Source organism: Rhamphochromis longiceps, linkage group LG17 (assembly GCF_057381845.1).
Source record: "Rhamphochromis longiceps isolate RC_006_pf linkage group LG17, R_longiceps_female_GT1.1, whole genome shotgun sequence".
Classification (NCBI taxonomy): Eukaryota; Metazoa; Chordata; class Actinopteri; order Cichliformes; family Cichlidae; genus Rhamphochromis; species Rhamphochromis longiceps.
In genome coordinates, this window is record NC_140573.1 from 22,604,421 (window position 1) to 22,616,467 (window position 12,047).

At 40.0% G+C, this 12,047-nt stretch overlaps 1 protein-coding gene across 9 annotated transcripts in view; it reads right to left on the bottom strand.

Annotated features, from left to right (window-relative positions):
* abcc9 (ATP-binding cassette, sub-family C (CFTR/MRP), member 9) overlaps nt 1-12,047 on the bottom strand; it is an 88,385-nt gene that overhangs the window by 20,592 nt on the left and 55,746 nt on the right. For all 9 annotated transcript variants that reach the window (XR_014908210.1, XR_014908211.1, XM_085387041.1 and 6 more), the window contains 12 exons: nt 10,212-10,349; nt 10,002-10,127; nt 9,809-9,908; nt 9,413-9,486; nt 8,995-9,189; nt 8,489-8,640; nt 7,360-7,429; nt 6,999-7,156; nt 6,637-6,729; nt 3,740-3,842; nt 3,476-3,589; nt 3,061-3,181 (listed from right to left, as the gene is read on the bottom strand). Coding sequence is in view for 7 of the 9 variants with exons in the window: in XM_085387041.1 (XP_085243167.1) it covers nt 3,061-3,181; nt 3,476-3,589; nt 3,740-3,842; nt 6,637-6,729; nt 6,999-7,156; nt 7,360-7,429; nt 8,489-8,640; nt 8,995-9,189; nt 9,413-9,486; nt 9,809-9,908; nt 10,002-10,127; nt 10,212-10,349 (1,444 nt within the window). In the remaining 2 variants the exon portion in view is untranslated. The remainder of the gene's footprint in view (nt 1-3,060; nt 3,182-3,475; nt 3,590-3,739; nt 3,843-6,636; nt 6,730-6,998; nt 7,157-7,359; nt 7,430-8,488; nt 8,641-8,994; nt 9,190-9,412; nt 9,487-9,808; nt 9,909-10,001; nt 10,128-10,211; nt 10,350-12,047) is intronic.

Sequence of the window (12,047 nt, forward strand, 5' to 3'; positions counted from 1 at the left end):
CTTCCTTATATCTGTCTAGTTTCTTTAGTTTCTTTAGTTACTTCCTGTCTTTACTTTGAAAGTTCAGTTTTCCCTTGTGAAGAGTGTTTCGTCCTTTCTCTACACTCACAGATTCATTGATTGTCTTCAACTGTGTTTTGGTTCCCGCCTGTTTCCTCTTTCAGAAAGCACTTATGATGCTTTTACACCTGCTGTGTTTAGTCCATTTAAATTGAATTCTACTTATTTTTCCTCGATGGTGCAGTTCATTTGTGCAGATGTGAACACAGTAATCGCACTCAGGTGTAAAACAACCCCACTAAGATCCTTTGTAGTAAGGATCTTAGTGGGGTTGGTGAAAAACCAATCATCTATGATGTAAACGTGATCCGACCTCGATCTGAACCAACTAAGAGGTGCACACTGCAGGTCTAAGCTAAAAAAACAAACAAACTTCCCTTTGCCTCGTATGCTTTGAATTCTGGAATGTGGAAAGGTACTATAAATGTGCAAAAGTCAGTATGGACTAGCAACTAGGTGAAATGAATGTGAATTCTCGATGTTCTCCAATAATCCTGATCATAGCACCTTATTCCCATATTTACTTTTGTTGCCCACATCTGCACATCTGGCCAATAAGCGGACTGAACATTCTCAAAGTTCACTTGAATTTTTTCTCTGCATGAAAAACAAACAAAATAAGCTATAAATTTATAAACTCATCGACTGATTCAGACAAGACTGAATGAACTGCAGGTATGAAATTGCACTTAGGTGTAGAAGAAAGTGTTACAGAAGGACCAGTCCATTTACCGTACCTTCAGCTTGGGTTTCTCTGTGTTTTCTAAAGAAGTATTCCTACTGTTTCCTGGATGCTTTGCTCTCTGCTAATTCTTACATTATAGAACTTTGTTATTTAATCAGCCTCAGATGCTCATCTTATGTTCAGTTTTTGTCACCTAAGTCCTGCATTTGAGTCCACAACCCTGAACACACAGTGGTTCATGACAGGAACACGATCCCTGGGCAGAGATGTGTATAATCACCCGCAGAGGGCAATCACAGCCAGAGTGACTGCGCCTCAGGTTTTGTTTTTTGTTCTTTTACACGTCTTTGCTATAATATTGTAGCCAAATTTCATTTGCTTATTTACAACTGATTATTAATTCATTTTGATCACTTTTGCACATGTTTGTTACAATTCTTTCCTCCCTGGTGTTTTTATGCTCCGTTATTTAGCCTCTGTCTCTTTCACATCTCATTTTGTTGTTGGTGCTACATATGCACTAAAACAGGGGCATGCTGACTTTTTGGGCCATGGCTGTGTGTTCCAGTAGTGCTACTAATGCACTGAGGAAAAGGTCAAGAGGCTCTGGGGGGCTAACAGCTAACCTCTGTATTCCAACATGCTCACAATTAATATGGTAGCATGTTACAGTTTAGAAGATGTGGTTCTGATCAAGTTTACTTTGCTGTGTTAGTGTGCTGTTTGTTTTGGTCATAAACCAAGGGGACTGTTTTAACTGAAACAAAAAGATGAAGAAAAAAAACGCTCTCCAGTTACAGTAAACAATAAAACCGCTGCTGGGCAATTATTCATATTTTAATATCAGTTATGATTTTGGCCTCCAACAGTCAACTAAAGAAAATAAAGAAAATATTTGCGTGTTAGCAGTCCTATGACATGCTATAAAAAGCTGAGTCTGCGTCCTGCATTGATCATATTACTGCACTGAAAGGTAAGGATTTCATAGTCCTGCTTTTAGCTTACTCCTCCTTTATCCTCCTTTATCAGTTTGCTGGAAGCTTCCATGATGTCAGTGAGGACTTTGGTTTTGTGGGTCATTTACTGTAAGAAAAAGACTTCAGTGGAAAACTCAATCAGATGGATGATGCTCATATGAGATACAGACAGAGAGCCAGTTCTTAACTGGACTTTCCTTTGTTTCAGTTTTTTTTTTTGTTTAAATTTGAGATAAAGTATTTTCTCGTTCCATCGTGCCTCCTTTTTTATCCCTTCACTTTCTATCCATTCATCAAGCTCAGGAATTGTTTTTGTTATGTTTCCCAAAATACTGTAGCTGCTCTGCCTCGGAGAAATGTTCTTTGGCTGACCAGCGAAACATTTTCCCGTTTTGTACAACATGTAAAATAGTTTGGTTGGGTTTGGTTAGGTTTAATTTTGGCCTGGCTAGGCATTAGTACTCTCAGTGGTACTATGCTATTGATTGATTAAATAATGAAGTGTTCATGTTTTGCCATCTCTTCAACTGGGGAAAAAAAGATGCCAGCAGCTTTTGCATTTCGCCATAGAAACAGTCCATAAACCCAAACACACAACTTCTGGAGTCATAAGCAAAAAAGATAAAACTATGAAAAAGGTTTTACACACATACACTCACTGAACACAGTGAACCTACTCACATCACATGCATACTGTACAGTCACAGTCCACTCCATTCCTTTGGCAAATAACCATACATAGATCTGTGTTTGTGTTTGTGTGTGTGTGTGTGTGTGTGTGTGTGTGTGTGTGTGTGTGTGTGTGTGTGTGTGTGTGTGTGTGTGTGTGTGTGTGTGTGTGTGTAACATCAGATGTCTAAATGTGTTTACAAAGTCCACAGTTTGTGCCATTGCACTGCAGATGCAATTTTATCACACTTTTATATACTGATGCTGCTGGTGGAGATCTAAAGACATACTCCGCCATGTTTAGGCCACATTTTTCCATCAAAGACGTCAAAGCTGAGCAGTAAATAGACACCAAAGGCCCAAAGGTTTGCTGGAGGAACTGTGGAAACCACAGTGCAAACCACTCGCATGTTTACTGGGATTGTCTGGTTATTAAAGGCTGCTGGAGACGGATGTGGAGGGCACTGCAAGGCATTTTTGATTGTATAATTCCCCCACAAAGTAAGTTTATATATTTTAGGTCTATACCTCCAGAAAGGATGAAAAGAGGAGTAAGTTCTTAGAAAGACTCTGATTAAGAAGAGCTTATGATGAATACAGGGATGTAAATCACAATAAACATTTACAAAATGTTGCTATATCTGCTCCATCAGCCTAACACTGAGTTACCCATAGAGCCCTCGTAGTTCTCAGACTCTGTGCTGAGGAAGCTGTTGACCTTCTTCACAGCTGCCATCTGAACCTCGAGGTCTGCCAGGTTTCTCACAACCCAGTTCAGGTAGTTGGTGACCTGCACAGAGGCATTTTTGTAGCATGGAGATCAAATTTATACGTCAGCATCACTTTGAATGAATCTTTACACAGACTTATTACACAGCACAAATGATCCATTAAATAGTAATTAATATAATTTAAACTCAGCTTGTTTGTTCTGCCGCGTAACCCCGCGTCAATTTAGGTTTGAAAAACTTGCTTTTAAAACACAGTAATTTAAATTAGTGTCTAACTACGAATGGAGGGCAACTCACTGACTGAATAAAGAGTAAAAAAAAGATAATAACTGTACATAAAAGAGAAAACGCACAGTGAGGGCGTAGGTAAGGCCCAGGCCCACCAGACCTCCGGGATGAAGCCCGTAATGGAAACTCCATATTGAAGCTGCCGCCGCTGCCAGTACAATCACTGCTCCAAGGTAGTCCTGCAGAGACATCAGGAAACAAAATATCACTAATACAACATATTCATAACAAATCCCAACCCGCAGCAAAAGCTTCAGATCTTCTCTCTCTCATATTTATATAACCAAACACTTTCTCCTCTTCTGAGTCCGATGAAAAGAGTTTCTCACCGTTCTGACCTCGAGCCAGCGGTTGGCAGCAGACAGAAACAGGTACGCTGTGTTGTTGGTGTCGGTCAGCTCCAGCATGCGCTGTTTGAACCGAGCCTCGTGTCTGCAGCAAACATGTAATTGAACAGAAGACACATCAGTTGTTTAACGGCTTCACCAATGCACTGAACTGCTGGTGCCCTCCTGCCTTTGGCTTTTGATCACTTGCTGACATCATCTTCCCCTAAATCCTCAATAATGAACACAAACAATAAACTCACACAGGGAGTACAAATAACAAACAAAACGCAAACAGGAAGTAAGAGAAGTACACTGTTTTTCAATGAAAGAAGGGGAGCAGCTCGACTGTACTTCAGCCTGGTGAATCTCAAAGTTTTATCTTTGTTTGTATTCAGTAGTAAATCACTGCCATCTAAACCAGACATGGTTTGGAAGGAGACCAGTGGTTACGATAATGGGAACTATCCCACGATTGCCAAGAATCTGTCTCAACACCAGATTCACTGTTTTTGTGTGTGTGTGAGTCCTTCAGTGTTTGTATATTTGTGTGTGTTAGGAAGAGGAAGTCCTCAGGGGAAACGAGGAGAAAAAAGTGTGAGAGCTGCTTAATGTTGGATTATCCGGACGATGGGAACGAGGCTGAATACAGAAATACAAGAAGATGCTTCTCTCGCTACCGCCACAGGAACGGCAGCAAAGTTTTATCTTTGTTTGTATTCAGTAGTAAATCACTGCCATCTAAACCAGACGTGGTTTGGAAGGAGACCAGTGGTTACGATAATGGGAACTATCCCACGATTGCCAAGAATCTGTCTCAACACCAGATTCACTGTTTTTGTGTGTGTGTGAGTCCTTCAGTGTTTGTATATTTGTGTGTGTTAGGAAGAGGAAGTCCTCAGGGGAAACGAGGAGAAAAAAGTGTGAGAGCTGCTTAATGTTGGATTATCCGGACGATGGGAACGAGGCTGAATACAGAAATACAAGAAGATACTTCTCTCGCTACCGCCACAGGAACGGCAGCAAAGCACAACACAAAATGTTTGAAAGTAAAACCTAAACTGTGACAGCTTACCAGAGAGCTGCAAAGACGGCAATCCTATCAATCTAAAGGGCTCTGAACAGCTCTACTGTGGAAGGTGACAGGATAAAAAGTGCTAACGGACACTTTAACTCATTCCATAATGAAGACAACCTTCCCTGTACCCTTAATGAAGTGTTTTGACACCTCAATAAAGACGTGTTTAATGACCATTAGAACGGTCTCCAGATTTTTCCAAGCCTTGCTGCACAGGCAAAGATCATCTTCAATAACTTCACAAACTCAGTCATTTCGCTCTATCAGTCAGCCCGAAATACGAAACCACTCAGTTCAGAAAAGAGCTTCAAAAGTTATGCAAAAGAACCAAATGTTTATGTACACATTTACTGTCATGTGTTTTCTATGGAGATCTCTTCTGTAGTCACACTGTGTGGACTCAACTTCAAAGTTTGGAATTAGGCATGCAAAGGTGATGCCTGTGAAGGACTGAATGCAAAAGCCAGTCAAAGCCGGTCTGCAGCAGATAAAGCCCTGGCTACGCGTGCCAGATAGCTAGCTGGATAAGGAGCTGTAGCCTACACCATAACATGATGTATTCTTGCCTAGAAATGGAACTGCACGTCACACTGACGCATCCCACAGGTGTTGTGATTGGTCTATTCAATACTATAGTTTCCTCTGAAGCAATAGTACTGATTTAACTTTTCTTCAAAAGTAAAAAAATCGTTCTTTCTACGAGTTGTTTTTGAGCAAAGCTAGCTGCCCAGTGTCTTCATTTGCTCTCATAATGTCACTAACAGCACATTTCCTCTCTCATTGCAGAAAGATTTTATGTCTTTGCTTTGCCTCTTTCATTTTTATATGTTTTAGATCAGTCATGTGCAATGATGGATACACCAGTAAAGTTGTCTTTTATGTGTTATTGTTCCCTTTATTTAGGTTAAAATTGGCTGGAAGTCTGGAAGGTGTGCAGTGATGAGAAAGAATCAGTACCTACCCTTAAATGTGATAAATCTAGAGTAATGCGTCTGTATTGAGAATGTAAGGAATGGAAAGTAGAGATATTTGTGTTAAAATTTAGCGATAGGAATCAAAAAGATGTCCGAAAAATAAGGAGTCATGTAAAGTACAGATGCCTGAAAACTATAGGTATATACAAAGTACTTGTACTTTGCTATTTTCATATCAGTGTCTATTGGGCCCAAACATTGGTATAAAATGTCTCCATCTTTATATTTGTAATAATACAGCACAAACTTACGATTCATAGCAAATTATGCAGTGAGCTTTTTTGGGCCTCTGCGGGTCCCAGACCTCACTTTGAGAACCGCTGACTTACAGTGCCAGTCTAGCTTCTCAGTCATCCAGGTCAAGGTCATTTAATGGGCTTGACATGAAAGTAAGTGGACTTCTTTTAGGCTCTTGACGATGTTCTACCTCTTATCTAAATGTGGCATCAGAAGTGGAAAAACGTGAGATTTGAAACATCTTCAGGAACTTAAAAGAAGTTCACTTGTTTTCAACTCAAGTTACCACAGGCAGAAGAAAAAAAGACACAAAACATTAAAATAAACATGAAAAAATGTTCATGCCTGTAAAACATGACTGAAGTACATCTTTTACAAAAGCTATGCCAATACACGCTATCTTCTGTATTCGTCTTGATTTCCAGTTTGAACTTTAGTAGTTTGAACTGAAGAATATAAAAAATTCACCAGTGTTTTGATTTCTTCTGTTTACGAATGATCTTCTGCAGAGCACAACAAGCAGCCGTAAAATCGTCATTCACATTTTTTGACCAATTTTTAGAAAAAAAACAAGGGTTGCAAATTTCAGTGCATAAAAGACAAGCGTGTACCTGAAAGCTCGTATGGTGGTGAGACCTTCTGCAGTCTCAGAGAAGTGGCAGAGCAGAGGAAGCTGTGTTGAGTCATCGAGGTCTTGGAGGTCCCTGAGAGGAGGTGTTTTTACAGTATGCATATCACTTCATATGAAATCTCCCATGCACAAGTGTACACATGCATATTACACACTGAATCCTATTTGCATGATGTCCTCTGGTGTACTCATTCAGAATTCATGTTCCCATAAATCATCAAGTTGATGTTTCCTGTTTCCTGCAGTGAGGAGATTCAGCTCACTGCATCTAAATAAACTCCCTGATTTGTTTAGATAGAAAAATTATGCGCTGCAGCTACAACAAATACACTGTGGACATACTTGGAGGCGACTCTGAAATACTTCTGAATGAAGTAGAAGGCCACAGCCAGAGGAACCAAGGCAACCAGGAAAATAGGAGTGATTGAGGCTATGACCCCGATGCCTGACAAACAGAGCAGCGTGGATCTCGTCAAAGATTCCAGCGTTGAAGGAATATGCTACAATGAAAGGAAATGAGGAAGTGGGAGTTCAGTCATGTTTGCTTCCTTCTTTTAGTTTAGCAAAACACAAACAAATCACAACTTCACTTTGACGGCTAACCAGGAATAATAATTAAAACATCTGTTCAGTGCAGCAGTTGTGTACACGCTTCCTCATGGGCCTCGAGTCCATTATCTCTTATGCAAATTCATCAGTTTACCTGGTCGATGATGTTGGTATCAGCTGAGAATCTGTTGAGGATCTGCCCCAAAGGAGTGATGTCAAAGAACCTGTGGAGAGAGGTGTTTAAATAAGGGTTATGTAATCCTGAAGAAAAGAGAGGGAGTCTGCAGAAAGAGCAACAGAAAACTTTCCATCAATTACGAAGACCGATGATGAGCGAAGAACAGCGGGACAAGCGCAGCCACACACACAAAACTCAACTGTTTCCTTAGAGATGTGGCTCAAGTGTGAGGATGGTTCGCCAAAGTCCCCAGTCACACTCAAAAACACACTGTTCAGCGGATCCATCCATCCATTTTACATAATTTCCCCTAGGGATCAATAAAGTATTCTGATTCTGATGATTTTCTACCACTTACAAAAGTGATGTGAGGAAATACAATCAACGCTCCCCTGACTCTCTTCCATTCATCACCACATATTACTCTTCCAACAGCACACTGCGGCGTTTTCCAACCCAGCCCAGAGATAATTCATCCATGTCCTTGCTCCTCCAAGTCTAACATACCCAAAACGCCTGCACAGAAGTGCAAACTAACGTTTGATGCACAGTAGTCTAAATGACTGCACCCTTCACCCCATCGTTAGGGGTGACCCAAGACACCATTCAGGAAAAGCTCAGTTCTGCGTCTTCTAGTGCCAGTCTTATTATTATTTGGGGCACTTCCTACAGCCATAGTTGAGCCATATGGCACAATGACATAGGTGCTGGATCAAAACCGCCAGCAGATTTATTAAAAAGGTTAATCCACATATCAAGAAGCTCCCATGTAAAGGCTTCACTCTTTAGGATATTTGTTAGTCTTCAAACTCAGAACGCTAATTAACCAGCAAATGCACAGCTTCACCTCCAGGGTCCATTCTCGCTTCAGCGCAAAAAACCAGCACAGGTTATAAGTAAAATAAAAAATACAACTTTTACACACACATTTACTACCAAGTAAACACATATAGATTAAAAGACTAAGAATTCAGCATGTAAAAGACAAAAACAACTTCCAACAGGTTATAAAAGCAGACGTAGGTTTGCTTAAAAGATTAAATGTGAGCTTCGAGCTTTTTTACAGATGTCTACTCTGGTCTTGTTGCAGTTCTGTTTTATGTACCTGATGGGAGCGTGAATGATCTTGTTGAGGAGGTTGTGGTGCAGGTTGGTGGCTGCAGAAAGACCAAGAAATTCCACAGTGAGGGAGGTGATGAGGCATAAAGTGATTCCAGCCGCGCACAAGATGATGAACACTAGCAGATAGTAGGAGTCCTGCCCCCGGTGACACACAACAAGACAGAAATCACACCATGGAGAAACAAGAGCAACATGTCAGAAACTAATATTATCATTAAATGTTTCTAAAATACAAATAGAGCCACTGTGATGTCACCAACTGGTTTCTGATCTCTGCATTTGTGATTTTTTTAATCATTCAGTTAAAATGTACATTTAATTTGTATATATTTTCCCTTATTATGCTCTCTGCAACATTCAGAGAGTCAACAGGAGATTCAGTTCATAAGTGATTTTAATACATTATCCCAATAAAACCCATTAAAATCCTAATAAAACCAATTACAATCCCAGTAAAACCCATTAAAACCCATGACAGACTTATTGTACCTGCACTGCGGTGTTGGTGGGTCTGGTTCCATTAATATACATGTCTGTTCCTGTTTCTGCACTGTTATTGATTTTCGACGTCCAGTTAGCCAACCAGTAATCGATTGCCACAATGACGGAGTGTTTGAGGAGTTTAGAGAAAATCATGAGGAAGACCATGAAGAACCCCCCAGAAGACAGGTAGCACCAGCACACCTGAGAGAGCAGCATGGATCATAGTAAGAAAAGCAGTAGTCACTGGTTATTTGGTCGGTCAAACTTGTTATTCCTCTAAAAAAATTGTAGCAGGTAACTAACACTACACCAAACAACTGTCCAGTAAACTAGCTCAGGTTACTTTTCTTTTGTGGCAGTTAATGTTGTTGCTAACAACACTTTAAATCACGAGAAAATGTCATTGTGCAGATGAGTGGATTACCTTCCACGGGATCTTTGACCTTCTGTTGGTGGTCGTGGAAAAGTTGTCATCGTCTTCCTCCTCGGCTTCTTCTTCTGTTAGAATAAAATCCCATTTAGAAGATATCATTTTTATTTTAAGGTGATTATAAATTAACCATTTTAATCATCACAGATGGTATTGAAGATGCCATGGTGCTAATTAGTGATAAGTTACATTCAATTAAAATACTAGAAGGACTTTTGAGTACTAACATGTTTCCTACAGTAAATCTAGAATATTTTGGAGAAACAAGCACTCCACCAAACTTTGACAATGAACCCTAAGATGGCACTATGTCTATGTGTCATCATGTCTTTTCAGGAGGAAACTCTGACAACATGACTCAACCAGTTACACTGAAAAGGAATCTGTCACCTTCATCTTCATCATCTATTTGGTTCTTGGCCTCTCTGGAGTAGAAAGCTCTCCTCAGCGTCTTCCGCTCAAGTGTTGTTTGACTGTCCTGCTGAATGTCCTACACACCGGAAGAGTGGATATAATAGGAGAAACATTAGAGTAGACAGAAAGCTTTACTAAACACTTAGACAGCTGCAGATTTATACCGTACCTTCTCCAGCCCTTGATCCTGCCTGTTCATCAGGGTTTTCCAGTGGTCATAAAGTTCAATGTCATGAGTCTGAATGTCCTTCAGAGTTCCCTCTCGCAGGACTGTACCATCCTTCATTGCTATAATCTGGACAAAACACACAATATAATGTTAAGGCTCAATGAAAACTGAATTTATGACATGTATTTTCCTGCAAACAGAAGGCCCTACCCAGTCTGCATGTATAAGATATTGCAGTTTGTGGGTCACGAGGACCACGGTTCGTTTATCATCCTGCAGAAATTTAAGGATTCCTTCTTGCATCAAATGATCACTGAGGTGGATGTCGAGTGCTGAGAATGGATCATCCTGCAAGATTTAAGAGAGAAGCATGGATATCAGTTAATCTGACAAACGAATGACTTTCTCAATCTGAAATGCTTTTATACGTATTCACTTTTAAAAATGTTTAGTCCTGAATACGTATGTAATCAACTGGTTTAAACTAACATTTGTAACACTGACACATATGTCTTCTGCTCTGTCATGTTTCACTCTCATAAGTGAATACCTGGAGGATCACATTTTGTGAGAAGTATTTATGATCATAAAAGACTTTCAAATTGAGTTTATTTTCAAATGAAAAGCAAATCTGATGTATATCAGATTTATGACAGACAAAGCCTTAATTAGAGATGTGGTGGATAAAAGTCTCTTGAGTATAAACAATAGTCTATATCTTAATGCTCAAACCCTTACTTAGAAAAGTCTATTTTGTACTATCTGTACAAATTACCACTGATTGTTTTTTCTTTTTTTTTTAAAAATTGCCATGAGAAAAGTTTTTTAAAAATCAAACAGAAAGATTCTAACCTGAAAATGAATCCAACAGGAAGTGCAAGAATATGCAGTTCCTCAAATGGCTTGCTCCATACACTATGCTAACTTTAAAGCTAGTTGAGAGGTGTCATATTTTTTGGCAAGTACTGTAAAAAGTCACTGGTTTGCTTCTGGCTGAAGGCACAAATCCCCTTTGGGGTTATATCTGCAAAGGCATTTTTGGGGGCTACCTGCTTTGGTAACCCCTTGTGACAAGGGAGCACCTAAAAGTAGCTGTGGAGTCACAAAAGACGATTTTGGTTTCTGTGGAGAGTTTCTCTCTTTATGATAGCTGGACAAAAACTCTCCAATTGAAATTCAGTCTTTAAATTTCCATTACGAGGGGAGAGACTACTTTGACTGCCAAGTAGCTTTGGCTGCCGCCTTGTCCACTTGTTAGCTTTTATTAGCATGTATCTATGTTGGCTGGATGAATCTGTGATGTCAAAAGGTCATCACTTCAAGCTTTTGGAAACCAAAATGTTGACTGTCAGTTTGTTCAATTCGAGGCTTCAAAACAGAAGGTCCTGGACCAGTGGGAGATCTCACATGTGTACATTTTTTATGTACAGTCTATTTTCAGTCTATTTATGTACAGCATTTCCTTGCAACACTGGACATGGAATAATCTGCAGAAGTGTAAAGTGTGCATGTTAGTCCCCATAGGGAAATAGTTCCTCTGCATTTAACCCATTCACCCAGTGAAGCAGTGGGCAGCCACCAGTGCAGCGCCCGGGGAGCAGTGTGTAGGGACGGTACCTTGCTCAGGGGTACATCAGGGTAGCCGTTCAGTGGAGTCGAACCCCCGACCTTCCGATCATGGGGCCACCACTCTACCTACTGAGCTATCCCTGCCCAAAGATTAAACCTAAGCAAGCTTTCAGTTTCCATCATAAGGAATGCTGTAAAGGAGGCATGTGGAGGCAGGTAGGTATTAGTATATTGTACATCATGATGTAGATGTTGTACTTTTGTTGTATTTTTTATATAAATTCGGTTTGCATGGCTCCTCTTGTGGAAAATACATTTAATCTCCCTTAGACTTCCTGGTTAAATAAAGGTAAATCCGTAAATAGATATTTATACTTTATGAAACAATGGAAAAAACTGTAATGTGAAATTTCCAAGCAGAAATGATTAGTTGCACCATGTAAAAGTTAGTAAATTCTCCCTGTGTCTCTGTACTAC